At 40.6% G+C, this 21,598-nt stretch overlaps 1 protein-coding gene across 2 annotated transcripts in view; it reads left to right on the plus strand.

Annotated features, from left to right (window-relative positions):
• The window catches only part of LOC117300006 (solute carrier family 23 member 1-like), a 44,115-nt gene that overhangs the window by 16,607 nt on the left and 5,910 nt on the right, over positions 1-21,598 (plus strand). For both annotated transcript variants that reach the window (XM_033783651.1, XM_033783652.1), the window contains exons 4-13: positions 516-673; positions 6,132-6,223; positions 9,107-9,228; positions 13,915-14,060; positions 15,186-15,306; positions 16,058-16,214; positions 17,576-17,829; positions 18,292-18,421; positions 20,463-20,606; positions 20,956-21,051. In XM_033783651.1, coding sequence (XP_033639542.1) covers positions 516-673; positions 6,132-6,223; positions 9,107-9,228; positions 13,915-14,060; positions 15,186-15,306; positions 16,058-16,214; positions 17,576-17,829; positions 18,292-18,421; positions 20,463-20,606; positions 20,956-21,051 — 1,420 coding nt within the window. The remainder of the gene's footprint in view (positions 1-515; positions 674-6,131; positions 6,224-9,106; positions 9,229-13,914; positions 14,061-15,185; positions 15,307-16,057; positions 16,215-17,575; positions 17,830-18,291; positions 18,422-20,462; positions 20,607-20,955; positions 21,052-21,598) is intronic.

Below are 21,598 nucleotides of genomic sequence, written 5' to 3' on the forward strand. Positions count from 1 at the left end.
CTCAAACTTTCAGAGGTTGGTTATTTTCTGCATATGTTGAGATACTCCAAGTGAGAAGACTGATTTTTGACAACTACCAATAGTGTCCAGTGTCTTTAATGAAAATTTTCAAAAAATGTTGAATTTGGTTTAAAAAAAAAATGAGTGTTTTACTAACATTTGACCGTCCATGACAACCAGCTCGCTTCGTTTTAAAGCAAACTGTCTCCCTGAATCTTGATGGTCTGGTTGGCAAGACATCTGCTCTAGAATGACAAAGGTTGTTGGTTCGTATCCCACCTGAACAGTACGCCTGTTAATTTGTTCACAGAGCTACGGGAAGTATACAGTGCTTATACACACATCGTTGAAAGGGTAAAAACTAAATTAACACACACTTAGTTAATACCAGGAGGCTTTGAATGAATGTGCATTATGATTTTATGTTGTGTCTGTACAAATAATTCTGTCACTTTGTGCAAAACAAAATGCGTCATGAAAGAGTTTAAAACAAAGCACTTTTTCCGTCTCCGCAGCATTACTTGACGATGTTCGGAGCTACAGTAGCCATTCCGCTTCTCCTAGCCGAGCCGCTCTGCATCAAGAACAACTACTTAGCCCAAGGAGAGCTCATTGGTACCATCTTCGCTGTGTCTGGCTTGGTGACCCTGTTCCAAACGACCTTTGGGGTCAGGTATGTAGGTCAAGTTGTCCTCGTCGTTTCAAGTTTGTGATAATGTTTTCTGTAGACTTCAGTCTCGGCACCAAGTACCTGCATTTTTTTATATTATTTATCACCACATTCTTTTTGAAGTTCTTTTGTCGTCAGGACAATTGTAATAGTTTCTTTTTGTTTGGTTGCTTTTGTATTTATTAAGTGCTTTTGTATCGTTGAAATACTTGCTATATAAATAAGGTTATTATTAATACTAATAGAAAAGACAACAAAAGGAAATATTTGCATGGCGTCGCAGAAGTTTGTAGAGAAAACAATGAAGATGTTCAGTTTGTTATGTGGTAGGGAAACTTTAAATGTAGAAAACCTATGTAATCAGGTAGGGACTGTAAAAACGCAATTCACATGCAAGGCTCAGGTCTGGGATTCCAACCTGGGTCTACTCACGAGGTGAAAGGCAGAGAAGAAAGTTTATGAACATACACGAATGATGTTCTTTCTTCTTGTCTGTTTTCTCCTTGTCTGTTGGCCTTAAAAATTCCTTAAAATAGCCAATCAGAGGAACTTCTTTGCACTAAATGTTTTTCTTTGTGTGTCTTTTTATCATTGATTGGCCACCCCTTGTAACAACCAATTTACTTGCAAAAAATAGCCCATCCGCCGGATTATTGGCCCAAAAAGGGTCTCTCGGTTCGGTCAACTCGGTTTCGACCCTAGTAGAGACTTTCTCTTCTAGCCTATGAGAAAGACTCTGAAAGTGTCCAAATGTCAGACTGTTAACTTTAAAGTTTGCATTTATACCACAGTACTTTTAGTTGGTCAAACAGTTTGCATCAGCTAATTCTATTTTCGTGTAGCTTTCGAGAAAGTCTTTGCTTGGGTGGATACGTCAGGCCGTTGCAACCGCTAATTCTATAATTCTGACCCAATTTACTTGTTACAAAATGTTTTGAGGTCTGTTTACAGCGGTCTTGTGTTATCTAAAGCTGCCTGTCTCAACATTACTGTCCAGTGAAAGCATGGATTTTTCATGTCACCAAAACCTGCCGCTGTGATGAGTGAAAGTGACAGGTGCCTGCTGTCACTCAATTAGCCCCAAAAAACAAAAATATCCCAGACTTTGAAATATTATATCTATGTCCCGCTGAAGGTCTTGGCTTAAATGTAAGGAATGGGGTTGCAATTTCGGCTGGTTAGGCTGGTCAGTTAAATCCTATTGCTCGATGGTAAATGTGTGAGAGGTTTGAAAATGTCAGAGAGGATTGTTAGGCCTGGTGGGCTGAGCTGAAAGTAGTCTTGGTGCAAGACGTTTCTCGTTCCCTTTTCACGCACACCGCGGCCAATTCACCGACAGCGCGCGCACCGACTCCACCGACAGCGCGTGCACCGACTCACCTGACTTATAAGTCAGGTGAGTCGGTGCGCGCGCTGTCGGTGAATTGGCCGCGGTGTGCGTGAAAAGGGAACGAGAAACGTCTTGCACCAAGACTAAGCTGAAAGAGATGTCCACTTTGTGTGTGTTGATTCCCCCCCCCCCCTGGGAAGGGGAAAGGAATGTCTTTGAACAACATGTTTATGTGAAGTGATATGTTTATTCTGGTGACAAGCTCTGTTGGAAAACTGAAAGGGTGCACCCCACTAAGAAAGAGGAGAAAGCAGAGTGTCTTCCCTAAATCATTTCTTTGGAGGACCTCAATAAATTCTATTCTAGGCAGATTTGAGAGCCCAAGAAAAGGGATGTAGGGTAAAAAATGGTGACCAATTGTGACCTGGGGGTTGTTGACTTCCAACTTGAGGTATTTGGGATGACATATTCCCCATGGTCCTATTTGGTCAGGAGGGGTAGGGACATTTTTGAAGATTGATGCTCGGACGTTTGGAAAAATTACACTGGGTGTAGGGGTGTTTTTATTTGAAGGTAGACTAAATTTTTTGTGTTATTTTTAAAATAATTTGCTTATTGCACTGTATGCTGAGGGTGTTTATTTATAGTGAAGTGCACCTGAAAGGGACATTTTCCCAGACGAAAAGGCCCCCACTGCTCACAGTGAACGTACCGGGCTATTCTTTTAAGTTTTAGTAACTAGTTTGAAACCATTCCTTTGAGTAGATTTTATTCTATTTTGAAGTTCAGATCTAGGGATCTAGACCAGACCTGGATTGGAGAAGGCGAGGCCATATTTCATATTAGCTACAGGCACTTCCGTTGGAAAGTCTTCAAGTCTGTGGGAAACTTTTGAAGGGGCACCAGTCCAAGGCCATTATGACAAGAGAGCAACCGGGGCCATGGCTGCTGCAGGTCCTCGGTTAGACTTGATTCAAATCTTAGATCGCGGTTATTCTTCTGCGTCTCAGCCACGAAAAATGCCCCCACATTATTACCTATCACACGCCCTACATGTAACTCGCAATCTTTGATCGTACAGGCTAAATGAAGAAGGTTGATCTCAAGAGTGCACTGTTTGTAGCGGCTATCAGGATGACTCAAAGCCACCATCAAAGACTTGGAACCAAGTCTAGTCCTGGGTGTATTTTCAGACCTGATGGAAATAATTATAAACATATCATGAGGCCATATGTGTTGACTGTAGCAAGTTTGATCAGGGCCCAATTACATGGGTCTATGCATACAGCAGAATTCTACCTTTATGGCACCCTGTAAAGTTTATTATTCAAAGGCAGAATCCTGTGGTAAGCAGAGTCATGAAATAAGGTTCAGATCTTGCATGAAAAGGGCATGATATGTCAACTTTCAGCTGCTGAGAAGGCTTTCCCTGTCATTTGGAACATTTTAATTGGAGTTTCATAAACTGTACCAGTGCAAACAGGTTGAACAAATAACAAACAAAACTAAAAACCAAGGGGCTTTGGGAATGCTGTGTTAGTCAGTGCCAGTGTTTTATTATAGATAATAAGTTTGAACAAATTCTGTATAGCATGAGGAAGGGCTTTCAGCTGTAAAACAATTGTTGTTACAAGTTCAACATCTTTTCTGATTCAAATTTTGGGCCATAAATACTGATATCCTTTTACTAAATTACTTTACTTCGAAGTGAAATTTTTCTCGAAATGCTTTCCAATATCGAAAGTTGCTGTATGTTTCTAAGCAAAAAGTTGTAGTGGCATTTATTTTTTTAATGATCACCAATTTCGAAGTGAAATGTTTCTCAAAATGCTTTCCACTATCGAAAGCTGCTTTAGGCTTGTAACCAAAAGTTTTTATTGCCATTAATTGTCAAGAGTGAGTACCAAATGTACACCTTTCCTTTAACAGAAATATGTTATGCCGAAAGCCACTTGTGGGTGTATAGTTCCTGTTGCGCATCATTCATCGGTCCGGGATATTTGTTTTGTTGGTTTACCACATCCTAACATCCACTGTGATTGTAATGTATCGTAAATATTTTGTAATCAACGCCCCATGTGCTGAGTAAACTTATCACACCGGGTATGTTTGCCGACTCTGCTGGAATAATATCTCTGCAAAGCTCCGACCATGTGCAGGTGTACCATTCAAAACCACATGAATGACAATTTTCAGCTGTTGGATAAGTTGTGAAAAGTGGTGAACATTTTTACAGTTAATGCCTTTTTGGCGCAAGGAAAAAGTGTGTTGGCAAAATTCTCCCTAGACAGTGGTCCGATCGCTGACCATGTTATGTAGCATTCTTGTGGACATGTCAAATTGTGTTCTGTGATAGTCGAGTCGTGGTGAGTCGTGGTGGTGATGTAATGATTCAGGTCTCTGTTCTTGCGAGATCACTGCTCTCGGCTGGTTGCCGACTTCATCTCCCCATTTAATTCGACTGCACAGCACCAGAGCAGTAGTCTCGCAGGGGGCAGCAGTGTCATGTGCGGAGAGAGTCAGAGCACTATCTCCGCGACGACGGACATTTTAACGACTTGTCCACAAGTCGACATTCTCACAGTGGTTCGTTGGCCAAATGCCAGTTTAAACATCTTAGGGTGCACCCCACTAAGTAAACTCCCATAGGCTACACTGCAAAATTGCTATATTAAAAAATACACAAAAAATACTTGGAAGTCTCTCAGCTTTTTACAGTAAAGGGAAAATTATTTATTGACTTTTGAACTTTTATCTTCTGCTTATTTTGATATGGGAGTCTCTGGGCCTGTTATAATGTTCTCCTTCCAAATAAAAACATCCCTACCGGTGTAATTTTCAAAATGTCCATGCAACAATCTTGAAAAAATGTCCCTGCACCTCTCGGCGAATAGGACAGTTTATTTCAGGGCCATTAATGTCATCCCAAATACCTCAAGTTGAAAGCCAACAACCCCCCAGGTCACAATTGGGCAAAAATTTTAACACCGTAGACCTATCCTTTTTCTTGGGCTCTCAAATCTGTCTAGAGTAGAATATTTTTAAGGCCTACAAAATATTAATGGTGTCAACACTTGAGGGCCAGTCAAAATTCTCTCCAACCAAGTTGTCCAGCTAACTCTGAAAAGCATCGTTATCAATATGATAGGATATAAGGCCTAGTGAAAATGCTGGCAGACCAGTAAAATATTGAGCTAACCAAGTCCTGCTGGCTAGTTGCTGAAAAGGTTATTGGCAAACCATTGATACAGACACACCCAGGAAATGGTGACACATTTACTACTTCAATGGATGGGATAACAAAAGTGAAGTACTCCCTGTTTTGACCTTAAGTGACCTTAAATTAAAGTGACCCCAAAAATAAATAACTAAATAAATCAGGTGAGCTTTGCTGTAGCCCCATAAATTTCCTTTTTTTTCCCTGAAAAGAACAGGTGGTCAACAATGGAGAATTGCCCCTTGGACAGTCTTCATCCCCCCCCTTGTTTCTTTCAAGAACCAACACTATACTCAAAAGAGATTTACACAATATTGTGCTACTGAAAACCCCCCTCTGGTTATACTCTCACCATTTCAAATCCTACTTCAAATAAAGGATGCTTTTGTGTGCTTGTTATTCTCCTCTACTGCGCTTCAAAGACGTCTGCCCCAAAGCACATAGATTGGCTATCTACAAAAGTTCTAAACATGACTCGTTACCCACCCCTCACCCCCTTTTTGGGAATTAGTTCAAATTCAAAACTCGCTTGTGACAAAGTTCCAAATCCTACTTAAATAAAGGATGTTTCTGTATGCTTTCTTTTTATTTTATCAGCTGTGCTTAAAAAAAAAATTCTGCCCCATAGCACATAGAATGGCTACAAGGTCTGATGTTGAGGGGCACCCTACACTTTTGGAATTAGTTTAAATTAAACACTTAGGCCCTACTTCTGACAAAAGGTTCTAAATAATCTTTGCCCTACTTTCTGCCCGAAATCACACAGAATGGCTACAGCTAGGTCTGATAAAAAGGTAACAACTCCCAAAACAACTCACTTGATAATTAATCTTTGCCCTATTTTCTACCCCAGTACCACCCCCACCCTAAAAATAAATTAATTATTTGTTGTGTTATTATGTGTCTCTATCCAGGTTGCCAATTGTCCAAGGTGGGACCTTTTCGTTTCTGGGTCCAGCGCTGGCGATCCTCGGTCAGGTGGGAGAGTGCCCAGCTGAAGTACCGAGTGAGTCAAACAGTTAAAAAAAAGACAAGAAGAGAATCAAAATAGGAACATAGGTTAGGCCAAATTAAAAAAAAACATGTTTAGCGACCTCCCATAAGGGGGAGGGCCTTTTACCCCCCTTTTTTCTTTAAACGGTCGCCCAAAAGACTCTTTAATAAAAAACGGCTTGGCTTTTTACAAAATAATTTTTTTGGAAACAGATCTTAAAAAAAAAAAACACATAAAAAAGGGAGGCGGCCTCTAAAAAGAAAGAAGGAGGGAACGCTAAACCTTTTTTTTCTTCTTGGCCTTCACTATTTCAGTGCCAAGTATTATCTTATTAATTTGTTCGGAAAAAGCTGTTGCCAGACTTGCACAATCTTTGTTTATGAACTAAAAAAACGTTATCAATCCCAGGCCTCCAAACAACTCCTGACACTCACTGCAATTATCGTGGTGTGCTTTTGCTGTGATGCACTTTGCAAAGTTCAATTACAAATTTAAATTTTCCACATAGAAGTGCCCCTTATCGGTGGAAAATTTGCTGTGCACTTTCAAGACCCTTATCCACGGCCGGCAATCCTACATTATATGACCCATAATATACAATCATGAAGGGGTATTAATCACTCAAGAGACACTATTGACGTTGGGACGTACCTAGTCAACACAAATCAGAAAGATACATTTTTGTTTGTTGAGAAAGACTGTTTTTTTCATTTTTAAAGGCACTGGACACTATTGGTAGTTACTCAAAATAATTGTTAGCACTCAAGTTTACTTGGTAACAAGCAATGGAGAGCTGTTGATATTATAAAACATTGTGAGACACGGCTCCCTTTGAAAAAACCTAGTTTTCGAGAAAGAAGTAATTTTCCACTAAAATATTTGAGTTTGATTTCGAGACCTCAGAATTAGATTTTGAGGTCTCGAAATCAAGCATCTGAAAGCACGCAACTTTGTGTGACAAGAATCTCGCAACCTCGACGACCAATTGAGTTCAAATTTTCACAGGTTTGTTATTTTGTGCATATGTTGAAATATGAACATCATAGCTTTTCTATTCGTTGAGATACAGCATTAAGCAAATGGTCATTTTTCAAAATTAAAAACCCTGTCATGACGTCATCAATGACGCCATCATTCCCAAAATATGGCGGTTTCTTCCACTCACTATTGCCTATGAACATAGTAAGTTTTAAGTTTGTACAAGCTTTACTTTTGTTTAAAAGCTCAAAAGTTGTTTTTTTGATGTAAAATACACAAAGGCGAACTCTGACCCAGGGTAACGACCCGGAGAAGAGTGGTCTTTGACAATTACCATTAGTGTCCAGTGTCTTTAAAACAGAATTTTTGAAAAACCAACAGTCAATACTTTTGACTGATAATTATGCCCTCTGGTGATAACATGTATACTATATGGGTCATACAGGTAATGACATTTTTTTGAGTACCGGTAAATAAACATTTTTTTGAGTAAAATGTTCACATGTACAACCTTGGCATTGAAAGAGTTAAGTGGCTAGCTTCAGGCCTGAGTGTCCAAGTCCTGCTCAATAACAATACCTTGAGGAGCTCGCTGAGAATTTAAAGGCACTGGACATGTTTGGTAAATTGTCAAAGACCAGTGTTCTCACTTGGTGTATCTCAACATATATAAAAACAACAAATCTGTGAACATTTTGACTCAATTGGTCATCGAAGTTGCAAGAGAATAATTTGCACAAATTTGTGTGTTTTCATATGCCTAAGAAAAGCGTCAGGCTTGATGTCTTTTGATATTTGAGCGGGAATTTACCTCTTTCTCTAAAAAAAATTACGTTTCTTCAGAGGGTGCCGGTGTTTTAAACTATCAACAGCTCTCCATTGCTCTTTCATCAAAGTTTTCTGCCAACAACTATTTTGATAAATTACCAATAGTTTCCTGGGGTGAATTTCACAAAGAGTTAAAACTAGTTTTTAATATCTCCTAGGACTAGTCCTGAGTTAGGACTAGTCCTAACTCTTGTGAAATCGACACCAGCAACTTAAATGCCTGGTTCTCTGTAAACCCCCCTGGTAATCGACCTCGATAATTGTTTCCGTTTGTTTGGGAGGAAATGGAACTATTGACTCTAGAATCCTGGATCCCAAAGATTGCGGCTTTGTTATTTTTTTGACAAACAACTCTCACAAAAACAAGTTACGTGTTGCCAACAGAATCGGTTGACATTTCCTGTTTTTGCAAAAATTCAGTATCGAAGTTGTTCAATGTGGTCGTGCCAAAATAATCTTAAAATGCCAGTTTAACGACGCGGTTATTGACACTTTTGATTTGTATCTGAAAAAGAATAACTAGTCTGTATGTTGTTTTATTGAACAAAAAAAAACCACAGGTCGGTTTCATAAAGACGGTCCTCACTTTAGACGAGTCTTAGCAATTAATTAAAAACTTATGGATAGTCCCTTATACACACCACTTGAGATAGAACTAGAGTCTCAACTTTAAAATCCACCCCAGTTTGTTTCACACACACCCTTCTGTGGTTAAAATACTCAAATACTGCCTCTGTTGCTTTCATGAAATATCGGCCCTGACACAGTGTGCACGAAAATAGTGCAATGCAAGAATTAAATAACATAGTGGACGATACTGAATGGTCCAACAGTAGGAGGGTTTACTTGACTTTTTACAGTGTAGTATGCATTCACCACATGATGTCATACTGCATGCTGGTATATCACGCAAAACCTAGTGGATTAGATGAATAGTCAAACAGTAAGAGGGTTGACTGTGAATACTGTATGTATTCACCACATACCACATTGCAGGCTGACATAGTTATCGATCACTCAAAACCACAGTCGATAACAATAAATGGTCAGACAGTAGGAGGGTTAACTATTTTCAATTTGTTTCTTTAGATGATGTGTTTCAAAACATGACTCTAGCAGAGCAGGAGGAGGTGACTCTGAATGAAACCGAGGTCTGGCACAGTAGAATGAGAATAATCCAAGGATCCATCATGGTCGCTTCCATCTTTGAGGTAAAAATAATAATAAAATAATCTCTCTCGGACTTTGTGGATTGTGTTTGGCTAGGGGGGGGGGGGTATCTGTCATTGTCGCTTCCATCTTTGAGGTAACAACATCTCTCTTCATCTTTGTGGATGGTTTGTGGGGGTTGGGGGCGGGAGGGGCACCCATCTTGGTCGCTTCTATCTTTGAGGTAAACAAATTCCTCTTCGTCTTTGTATATGGTTTGCTGTCGGGGGAGGGGGCTTCTTGTCTTGAGGTAAACATCTCTCTCGGACTTTGCGGATGGGGGGTTGGAGGGGAGGGGCACCCATCATGGTCACTTCAATCTTTGAGGTAACAAAAACTCTCCCGGTGTTTGTGTGTTTTATTACTACATACAAAGTTTGGACCTGAGAATAAGAGGTTCACATAATGTATAGACTGGATCCATTATGTGGACTATATACACACGTCCACAAAGTGTTATTTATAGTGTTGACAAAACAGAAACACAAAAATGAAAGGTCTCCATAGGGGAATGTTAAACTCTGGGGGTGTCCTACAAGGAATTTGGTGTACCAATTTTATATGGAAGGTTTTTAACTACATCAGGCTCAAAGGAAAAATCACAACATTTCTCCTTCATGGTTGCAAAATATAGACATGTGAAGAGTAGGATTTTCCTTGTACGGAACAATGGAAAATGTCCACACAGTGACTGCAAAGGGCTTATTGTAGAAACCTTATGGAGACCAAGGACGAAACCCAAAAAAAGGGGGAAAAATGAATCCATAGATGAACTCCAAAGACTGGAGTACTCCACAAGGAAATTTGCTTACAATATTACATTGACAACTGTTAAGTGCAGGGACTATAGGGAAAAAACTAAAGAATGCTTCACAAGGATGCAATTTTTGAATGTGCGTGTGTGTGTGTGTGGGGGGGGGGGGCAGATGGGCGTGTTATTGTGGTTTCAGGTGTAAAAGAACCATGAGTTATCGTCAAAAGAGAAGGGGTTCACCTTGGGGTTACTGGTTTGGTTTATCATGGAATTATGGAATGTACCACATTCCTTTGTAAACCTTTGTTCAGTTCAGTTCAGTTCAGTTCAGTTTTATTTCCACTCAATCATTTCAGTAGTAAAGATACACAATAGATTAAGTGGTGGAGGACTCCCAAAAGCAAGCTTGTAGGGTGGAGTCCCCCAGGGATGTGAGTAAATACAAACGTAGTAAACAAGAACGTGCTATATCAATGGTGCTTACTCAACTGGGCTGGATGGAACTGCATCAATCGACTGAGATCTCATGCAGCGATGCTTTCTTCTTGAGAATTCGTGGGCGGGTGTTGTGGTTCAGGTATAAAAGAACCCAGAACCCATAAAGAGAAGGGGTTCAACTTGGTCATGTTACTTGCTTGGTTTATAATGGAATGTGCCGCATTCCTTTGTAAACCTGTAAACAAGAAGGTGTTATACATCACTATTGCCCAGTGCTTCATGTAGTGGATTCACAGATCATTTGAATTACATCTTCGGTAAATTAAACAATGAAAATAAAAAATGCTACATTATGGGAGACTTTAATATTAACTTACTGGAATGCGAAACAGACAATGCAGCAAAAAACTTTGCTGATACTCTAGCTTCTCAATCCTTCCTTCCAACTATAACGAAACCAACAAGAATAACTGAGGGGACTGCAACATTAATTGATACTATTCTAACAAATGACTTTGTGAATCACACTACTGGTATTCTGGAAACTGACATAAGTGACCATTTACCAGTTTTTCTTATTGCCGATACAATGCACAATCATGTACAAAACAAACAGATATATAAAAAGCGTCACATTACCGACACTATTATCCAACACTTTATTCACGATTTAAGTACAAGTGATTGGAATGTAACGGCTGCACAGAATAATGTGCATGATGTGTATGAAAATTTTTTAGACCACATACTTAAATTGTATGATAAACACTTCCCCCTAAAAGAAGTCAAATGCAGGTATAACCGATGTAAATCGCCATGGCTATCTGCTGGTATCTATAATTCAATCAGGAGGAAAAACTTTCTATATAAAAAATTCCTTAAAAACACAACTCTGCAAAATAAATCAACTTATACTATGTATAAAAACAAATTAAATTCTTTAATTAGAACATCTAAAAAGAGGTATTTTCGTTCTCAATTCGAAACTAGAAAGGGAAATGTCAAAGGTACTTGGAATGTGATAAATTCGGTTTTAAATAAAGGAAAACACAAGCCAAACCCTTCCTACATTATTCAAGATGGTGTGACAATTGAAGGTGACAAAGATATTAGCGATGCATTCAATGATTATTTTGTTAGTGTCGGTGCTAAGCTTGCCAGTAAGCTCCCACCATGTAACACTGCATTTGAGTCATTTCTTGAAGGTAAATGTCACAATTCTCTTTTTCTTAGCCCAATTACACATCGACATTCTTAGCAATCTTCCTTCTGGTAAAGCCACAGGCTGCGACTCACTAAGCCCTATTGTTATCAAACAAGCAAGGTATTCCTTGGCAAAACCTCTTGCTGAGATCTTCAATATGTCTTTAACTCATGGAATATTTCCTGATGGTCTTAAAATAGCTCAAGTTACTCCAATTCATAAAGGTGGTGATAGGAATGTTATCGGGAACTATCGGCCCATATCAGTTCTATCGACATTCTCGAAGAAAAAAATCGAATCGGTTTTAGAAAAAAATCGCTCTACAGAGTTAGCAACATCCTTTTTAACAAACAAACTGCTCGAAGGCATTGAGGACGGAAACATTTCTATTGGCATATTTATGGACCTTTCTAAGGCCTTTGACACGGTTAACCATAACATTTTGATACATAAATTAGAGCACTGTGGAGTCCGTGGTATAGCTCTGGAGTGGTTTTAAAGTTATTTATCAAATAGGAAACAATCAGTCTCATATAACTCTGCTACTTCATTAGAGAAACCTATTATTACATGTGGAGTGCCTCAAGGCTCTGTTTTAGGACCTTTGTTATTTATTATCTATGTCAACGACATATGCAACACCTCTGACATTATATCATTTTGTCTTTTTGCTGATGATTCAAGTTTAGTTTACAGCCACAAAAATGTTATCGCAGCTGTCAATAATTTAAATATTGAGCTTGTAAAAATAAGTACTTGGCTTAAAGCTAATAAGTTATGTATTAATTTGTTGAAATGTAATTATATAATATTCTGTACAGCACAGAAAAGATATAATCAGTCTGTTCCTCTAGTTTTGGACGGTGTGGGGCTTAACAAATTGGAACACACTAAATTTCTTGGTTTAGAAATTGATGAACATTTATCCTGGAGAAATCATATTAGTGAAGTTACTAGTAAAATAGCTAAAAATATTGGTATAATTAATCGTCTAAGGAAATTCGTACCCGGTTATATTTTACTAACACTTTATAACTCTTTAGTTCTGCCGTATCTAAATTACTCAATTCTTACATGGGGTGGTTTCTTGTCACAATGCAATAAACTTCTTACATTGCAAAAGAGAGCTGTTCGCATAATTTCCAATGCTGGTTTTTGCAAACACACAGCTCCATTATTTTTCAATCTTAAAATACTACAAATCATCGACCTTTATCATCTTAATTTGGGTAAAGTTATGTATAAATTTATGACTAAAGCATTACCAAGCTGTTTTAGTTCATTTTTCACTTTAACTTCAAAAGTCCATTCATATAATACTCGAAGTACTGCAAAGATAAATTTGTTTGTTTCCCGCCAAAGAACATCATTATACCAAAAGAGTTTTGTTCAGCATGGAGTTGGGTTCTGGAATGGTCTGAGTAACTCAATTAAAAACTCAATTACTCTACCTGTCTTTACAAGAAATTTGAAAAAGCAACTACTTGATGGATATTCATAGATTATGACTGTTTCTGCATTGCCTAGGTTATGTTATCTTTCAACACACCTTACATTAGCCGTTGTTGTGTTTGTCTGTCAAGTCTATTGTCTGTACAATATGTGCTGGTGCTGTTATTTTTGTGTTCGTCTGTCCATAGGTTAAGGAACAAAAGCCACGGCTTCACCTGAACCTAATTGTTGTCTTACCGCTTATTATAAAATTGTTATTAATCTATTATTTATATTGCGTATACATTGTAATAGCCTACTTTTTCATAAACATGTTATTGTGTAACTGAATGTAATGTTAATCTATGTATTGTAAGATGAATGGACAACGATGAAATAAATGTTAAATGTTATTGCTTACTCAAGCTGGGCTGGATGGAAATGCGTCAATGGACTCAGATCATGCTGCGTTTTACAGTGTTCCACTGGCCAAATGCCAGTGAGTTAAAACACCATTGAACAAGTAAAAAATGTCCCTCCACCTCTCAGCAAATAAAACCATTTACTTCAGGGCCTATGTCATACAAAATACCTCAAGTTAAAACACTGTATATACCTTTTCTTGGGCTCTCAAATCGGTTCTGTAATATTTTGAGGGCCTTCAAAATGATTTGAGAGCCTTCAAATATTAATGAGGCGGACGTTCTGTGCACCCCTGTAGACCAGTCAGAATTCTCCTGCAGGCTTGCTAACTTTTCAATATGCCTCAGGGCCTAAGGGCAAACTGTTGATTTTGGCACTCTATGAATACATTTTTATTGATTGATTGATCTTCTTTGAACATTTTATCGGTCTATTTAGGTGATAGTTGGATTCAGTGGTATAGTAGGCATCATGCTGAAATACATCGGCCCGATGACCATCGCGCCGACCATCACACTGGTTGGCTTGTCACTCTTTGGTGCTGCATCGGACTTCAGTAGTGGTCACTGGGGCATAGCATTTCTGTAAGTTTGGCTTCTTAATTACCATTTCTCAACGCTTTGAAATCAATTGTGAAATTCCTGTTCGAACTTTATTCTGTCGGATTCTTTTAATCTAAAATCTGATCCAAATAGAAACCAATTTAAAACTCGCTCCATGGCAGTGACGTTCATAATGAGAAGTTCCCTTGATCCACTCAGCGAAAATAGTAGACCCGGTCGATCTCCTACCTTGATCCCCAGATAGCACTCAATAGGGGGCCTAAAAGTAGGACAGACTATCTCAGAACCAAGTAGAATCCCAAATTTCTAAATCTACTCCACCTTCGTAGAATAAATAGCAAGAACTAGACTGATCTGGATTGAACATGAAAGAACTAGATTGACTCAAAACAAAGCTAACAGAACTTGATTGAAGTGAAGTTAACTGAAGAGAACTAGATTGAACTGAAATGAACTAGACAAAACTAAACTGAACTAAACTGAACAAAGTTGACAGAACTTATTTGAAGATAAGTGAACTGGATAAAACTAGATTGAAATGAAATGAACTGGACAGAACTAGAATGAACTTAAATTAACTGTACATATAACTAGATTGAACTCAAACAGTAGACAGAACTAGATTGAACTGAAATTACCTGGACAGAACTAGAATTTACTCAAAAAAAGTCAGATTGAAGTGGAGTGAACTGGAGATTAAATGAACTGGACAGAACTAGATTGAACTGAAATGAAATTCATAAAAATACTAGATTGAACTAAAATGAACAGAATTGAACTAGACTGAACTGGTTTGAACTGGATTTTTATTTTTTAAATTTTTTTATTCATCAATGACTGCACCATAGGATTGATGGCGCTGTTCTCACAGTACATTGCTTGGTTCGGAATCCCTTTCTGTAAATAAACTGAAGGAAACTAGTTTGAATTGAAATGAACTGTTTATAACTCGTCTTGAATCAAATGAACTGGACAAAACTAGATTAAACTCAAACAAAGTGGAGAGAACTACATTGAACTAAAGTGAACTAGAGAGAACTGTATGTAGATTAAACTCAAATGAACTGGATAGGACCAGACTAAACTGGACAGAACTAGATTGAACTGGATTGAACCAGACTTCATTGTTTTTTTAATCAATGACAGGACCATAGGATTGATGGCGCTGTTCTCACAGTACATTGCACGGTTTGGAATCCCTTTCTGCGGTTTCTCCAAGGAGAAAGGCTGTCATAGGATTTCTTTTCCACTCTTCAAAATGTTCCCAGTGAGTGAAGTTTTGTGAGAAAGGGGAGGGGAGAAATAGCAGGAGTTGGGGATATATCATCAGTTCAATTCAAAAATTACTTTGTCATTGAGTTGATTCAGTTAGTTGCCAATTTCTTTTAAAACACAAATTGATAAAAAAAAACTAGTAATCAACTTTTTTTTTTAGAACCCTGGATGTCTCGTTGAAGCACTCACTCTTTGGGTTGTTTCAGTAAAAGTAACGGGTAAAAAAAAAATCACAACCATTTGAACAACTGCTATAAAACAGGACAGATGCAAAGTCCCAAGACTTTCTGTGGTTTTTGTATCGCCCACTTGTTGGGATTTTAAAGTTGAGTAAATCTTGTTCACATAATAGATTTTAGTATAATCAAGTATAGCGCGTCCCCTAGTGCCCTTTAAACCAATGTTTATGCTCTGTTATTGAGAGATCTTGCTGTACAATTTTAACTTTTTTAACAATTTCTCGATCTTAATTCCGTGCCCACAGTCCTTATGAATTTTTGCAAAATTTTTCAGTGGCTATCGTTTTTTACATATTTTTCTTTTGGCATTGCAATTTGTCCTTCGTTGCACTGTTTTAAATTTTGTTTACCCTTAAATGTTTTACATTGTACCATTTAAGTAACTTTTTTTGTTATCAAGTGTATTAACATCCAACCATTTTTATTTTGAAGTTCCAAATAAATTGCTATTTTTGGTCTGGTGGTCTAATCAAATACTGACTTTTAAACTGATTCCATTTCTAGGTGATCTTATCAATAGTGGTGTCGTGGGCTTTCGCAGCCATCTTGACTGTAACCAACGTCTTCCCGACCGATCCCAATGAATACGGGTATCTTGCACGAACTGATCTACGAATCGGAGTCCTGAGAGAATCCGCCTGGATCCGAGTGCCTTATCCTGGTAAGAGACTTAAAACACAATGAAGAATCCTTTTTGAAAATTTGCATGGTGGGAGTAAAAATTAGGTAAGGTTTGGTAGCACCATGTGTAAATCTCTGTGGAGTAGTGTTGGTTTCGTCCACTGGTTTTTTTCGAGAACCTTAAAGGCACTGGACACTATTGGTAATTACTCAAAGTAATTATTGGCATAAAACCTTACTTGTTAACGAGTAATGGGGAGAGGTTGATGGTATAAAACATTGTGAGAAACGGCTCCCTCTGAAGTGACAAAGTTTTGGAGAAAGAAGTATATTTCCACGAATTTGATTTTGAAACCTCAAGTTTAGAACTTCAGGTCTCGACATCAAGCATCTGAAAGCACACAACTTCGTGTGACAAGATTGTTTTTTTCTTTCATATTTATCTCGCAACTCCGACGGCCGATCGAGCTCAAATTTTCACAGGTTTGTTATTTTATGCATATGTTGAGATACACCAACTGAGAAGACTGGTCTTTGGCAATTACCAATAGTGTACACTGTCTTTAAACTACTCAACAAAAGTATACAAATGGTGCTACTGCAAACCGCACCTTAAATTTTTCTTTTTTTTCTTCAAAATTTTGATCATTTACCTGTAATTTCTGTTTCAGACGATCTGACGGAGGTTCTGATGGAGTGGGGGTTGAGAGGAATTTTTCACTAGATTTATTTGGATACATGTAACAATAGGCACTGGAGGTGGAGAGGTTACGAAGGGCCTATTAAGCTTGGGCGATATCGATTTATTTTATTCACGATATATCGCCGACAATATATCGTGATATTCGGTATAATCGCGATTAATTAAATTTGACATCATCAGTCTTCTAACTCCAAGTGAAAGTTGTAGAAGAGGCAGTCATAGCATAAGAGAGGTGTTCTAATGACCTATTCTTCTGGTTTTACTCCAAACCTATGGGGTGCAAGATGTCTCAGCTAGCAAATACATAGCGATATTTAATCGATATCGCGATATATCGCGATTATCGCGATAATCGTGATATATCGCGATATATCGATATCTCAATTAAAACCAAATCCATCCGATATCAAATTCGTTTCCAAATTAATATCGCAATATTCGATAATATCGTGATATCGCCCAAGCTTAGGGCCTATACTAACATAGAGTTGGCAAAAAGAGTGCTTTTAAAGTATTAAGTCAGCAAAAAAGGGGGCCTAACTTGGGGAAAGCAATCCTAAGAATAGATTTCTTTGTAGAAAACATTCTTTTACTGCTTGACAGCATTATGAAAGTGGGCTTAGGTAATTCCTTCCTTGGATCCGCCCATTTCCTATAAAGTAAGTTTTGGAATTTGAAGAATTTGATTTTGTCTGCAGGTCAATGGGGAATTCCAACTATCACCATCGCGGGAATCTTTGGTATGCTAGCTGGAGTCATCGCGTCAATCTTTGAGTCTGTCGGAGATTACTACGCATGCGCTCGTCTGTCCGGTGCGCCCCCACCACCGGTTCACGCTATCAATCGGGGCATCGGTATTGAGGGGCTGGGATGCATTTTGGCTGGTGCCTTTGGCTCGGGCTCAGGGACAACGTCATATGGGGAGAATATTGGCGCACTCGGAATTACAAAGGTACATTTATGTTGTGGGAATGCCTTACCTTATCCCTTTTAGGGTGGAGTTGCTTCAGTAAGAAAAGATATTGGAGTATGTTGCTTTTAGGAGCGCTTCACTTTTTTATTTGCCTGCGCCGTTTTTGTACCTGTTTTTTTTGCGCCACTTTTGAAGACACTAACATTACATTCACCAGAGAATCCACATCCATGCCAACAAACTTCTGAAGTTTTTTGTCCTTAAGAGATAGTTTTATGAATGGAAGTATGAGTTTGCGATAGAAACACGCTACTGATTCAGAATAGAATGAACTGATCCTGAACTGGTCAAACAAATAAAGATACTTTTCACAAAGCCTCTTCAAAAGTATTTATCTTTTTTGTCAGTGGATACTTTAATGACATGTTTAGGTAAAGTGATCAGCTTTTTTGTTAACCTAACTTGACCTTTTCCCTTTCCTCCCTTTTCTCCCTTTTCCAGGTGGGCAGTCTCCGTGCGATTCAATTTGGTGGTGCGTTGATGATCGCCATGGGAATGTTTGCCAAGTTTGGCGCCCTCTTTGTCACCATCCCTGACCCCATCGTAGGTGGAATGTTCTGTGTCATGTTCGGTAAGTTGAGACGGTAGAGTCTTATCGTATACTTTTAAGAATCAAGGCAGTGAAATTTGCCTCTTGGCTTAATAGTTTACTTTTGCCTCATGTAATTACAGACCAAGCATATAGCCCTTTTCCTACGTTGTCTTTTATCCTCTCGGAATAAACCTGTTTTTTTTTTACCCCACGGTGACCCGGAACACACATTCACTCTGTCTCCGCCTACAAGTAGGTCCCTATTCTACGGGGTTTCATTTGCACTTTTCAAGAATACCCCAGGGTTTTACCGTTCACCCCTACTCCAGAGCAGGGGTGGTTAGTCACCACTACTCCAGAGCAGGGGTGGTTATAGTCACCCCTACTCCAGAGCAGGGGTGGTTAGTCACCACTACTCCAGAGCAGGGGTGGTTAGTCACCCCTACTCCAGAGCAGGGGTGGTTAGTCACCACTACTCCAGAGCAGGGGTGGTTAGTCACCCCTACTCCAGAGCAGGGGTGGTTAGTCACCCCTACTCCAGAGCAGGGGTGGTTAGTCACCACTACTCCAGAGCAGGGGTGGTTAGTCACCCCCACTCCAGAGCAGGGGTGGTTAGTCACCCCTACTCCAGAGCAGGGGTGGTTAGTCACCCCTACTCCAGAGCAGGGGTGGTTAGTCACCCCTACTCCAGAGCAGGGGTGGTTAGTCACCCCCACTCCAGAGCAGGGGTGGTTAGTCACCCCTACTCCAGAGCAGGGGTGGTTAGTCACCCCTACTCCAGAGCAGGGGTGGTTAGTCACCCCTACTCCAGAGCAGGGGTGGTTAGTCACCCCTACTCCAGAGCAGGGGTGGTTAGTCACCCCTACTCCAGAGCAGGGGTGGTTAGTCACCCCCACTCCAGAGCAGGGGTGGTTAGTCACCCCTACTCCAGAGCAGGGGTGGCTAGTCACCCCTACTCCAGAGCAGGGGTGGTTAGTCACCACTACTCCAGAGCAGGGGTGGTTAGTCACCACTACTCCAGAGCAGGGGTGGTTAGTCACCCCTACTCCAGAGCAGGGGTGGTTAGTCACCCCTACTCCAGAGCAGGGGTGGTTAGTCACCCCTACTCCAGAGCAGGGGTGGTTAGTCACCCCCACTCCAGAGCAGGGGTGGTTAGTCACCCCTACTCCAGAGCAGGGGTGGTTAGTCACCCCTCTTCCAGAGCAGGGGGTGGTTAGTCACCCCTACTCCAGAGCAGGGGTGGTTAGTCACCCCTACTCCAGAGCAGGGGTGGTTAGTCACCCCTACTCCAGAGCAGGGGTGGTTAGTCACCCCCACTCCAGAGCAGGGGTGGTTAGTCACCCCTACTCCAGAGCAGGGGTGGTTAGTCACCCCCACTCCAGAGCAGGGGTGGTTAGTCACCCCTACTCCAGAGCAGGGGTGGTTAGTCACCCCCACTCCAGAGCAGGGGTGGTTAGTCACCCCTACTCCAGAGCAGGGGTGGTTAGTCACCCCTACTCCAGAGCAGGGGTGGTTAGTCACCCCTACTCCAGAGCAGGGGTGACTAACCACCCCTACTCCAGAGCAGGGGTGGTTAGTCACCCCTACTCCAGAGCAGGGGTGGTTAGTCACCCCTACTCCAGAGCAGGGGTGGTTAGTCACCCCTACTCCAGAGCAGGGGTGGTTAGTCACCCCCACTCCAGAGCAGGGGTGGTTAGTCACCCCTACTCCAGAGCAGGGGTGGTTAGTCACCCCTACTCCAGAGCAGGGGTGGTTAGTCACCCCTACTCCAGAGCAGGGGTGGTTAGTCCCTGGGGTTTTCAAATTCAGTGGGCTAGATCAGGGGTAAAACGATTCAAGTGTGAACTAGGACCAGCCATTATTCACCGAGGTTGTCTGTGAGGTATTAAGTAGTGTAAAAAGGGCTCATGTTACATTTTATCGGAATTGGCAGTCACAGTTTTGGCTATAACTAAAGATCTAGGAAATCTAGCCGTAGCCGCCGCTATCAATTTAGACACAGCCTTATACATGTACAACATTTAAGTTGAGAAAATCTCTCATGAATGTCAAAAGTTTATTTGCTCTTTTTCTCCAATAGCAATGGTGACAGCTGTGGGAATCTCCAATCTTCAGTTTGTTAACCTCAACTCATCTCGTAATCTCTTCGTCATTGGATTCTCCCTCATCATGGGCTTCATTATTCCCTTCTGGGTAAGGGACAATGAGTCCTTTATTAACACAGGTAGGTATCGGTTCTATCTGGTTCTGTCTAGTTCAATCCAGTTTTATTGACAGTAAAGCTAAATCTAATTTAGTCTTATTGTTATGTCCATGTGCAAGTCTACTGCAGTACTTGATCAGTCCAGTTTATTCCAGATAACTCCAGTTTTGTTCGGTTCAGTCTTCTTCATTCCAGTTCAATGTATTTTAGTGTACTTTATTCCAGTTAAGCCTAGTTTTGTCTTGCTCATTTGAACCTCTTGTTAATTCTAGTTCTGCCAAGTTAAATCTACCTCAGTCTGGTTCAATAATTCTTTGCAGAACACAAACATTTTTTGTTAGCTCTAAATAAATCTTTTGTTTGTTTGAAGGTGTGACGGAAATTGATCAGATTCTAATTGTGCTACTGGAGACCAACATGTTCATCGGTGGATTCCTGGGATTCATTTTGGATAACACAATACCAGGTAAGCCCCCGCCACTCTAGCACCTAACCCAACCCACCGAGCCCGCCACTATCGCCCCTAGCCTCAGCACCCACCAAGCCTGCCACCATAGCCCCTAGCCTCACCCACGGAGCCCACCACTATAGCCTCTAGCCTCACCCACGGAGCCCGCCACTATAGCCCCTAGCCTCACCCACCAAGCCTGCCACTATAGCCCCTAGCCTCACCCACCAAGCCCGCCACTATAGCCCCTAGCCTCACCCACCAAGCCCGCCACTATAGCCCCTAGCCTCACCCACCAAGCCTGCCACTATAGCCCCTAGCCTCACCCACCAAGCCTGCCACTATAGCCCCTAGCCTCACCCACGGAGCCCGCCACTATAGCCCCTAGCCTCACCCACGGAGCCCGCCACTATAGCCCCTAGCCTCACCCACCAAGCCCGCCACTATAGCCCCTAGCCACACCCACCAAGTCTGCCACTATAGCCCCTAGCCTCACCCACCAAGCCCGCCACTATAGCCCCTAGCCTCACCCACCAAGCCTGCCACTATAGCCCCTAGCCTCACC

This window comes from Asterias rubens, chromosome 15 (assembly GCF_902459465.1).
Source record: "Asterias rubens chromosome 15, eAstRub1.3, whole genome shotgun sequence".
NCBI lineage: Eukaryota > Metazoa > Echinodermata > Asteroidea > Forcipulatida > Asteriidae > Asterias > Asterias rubens.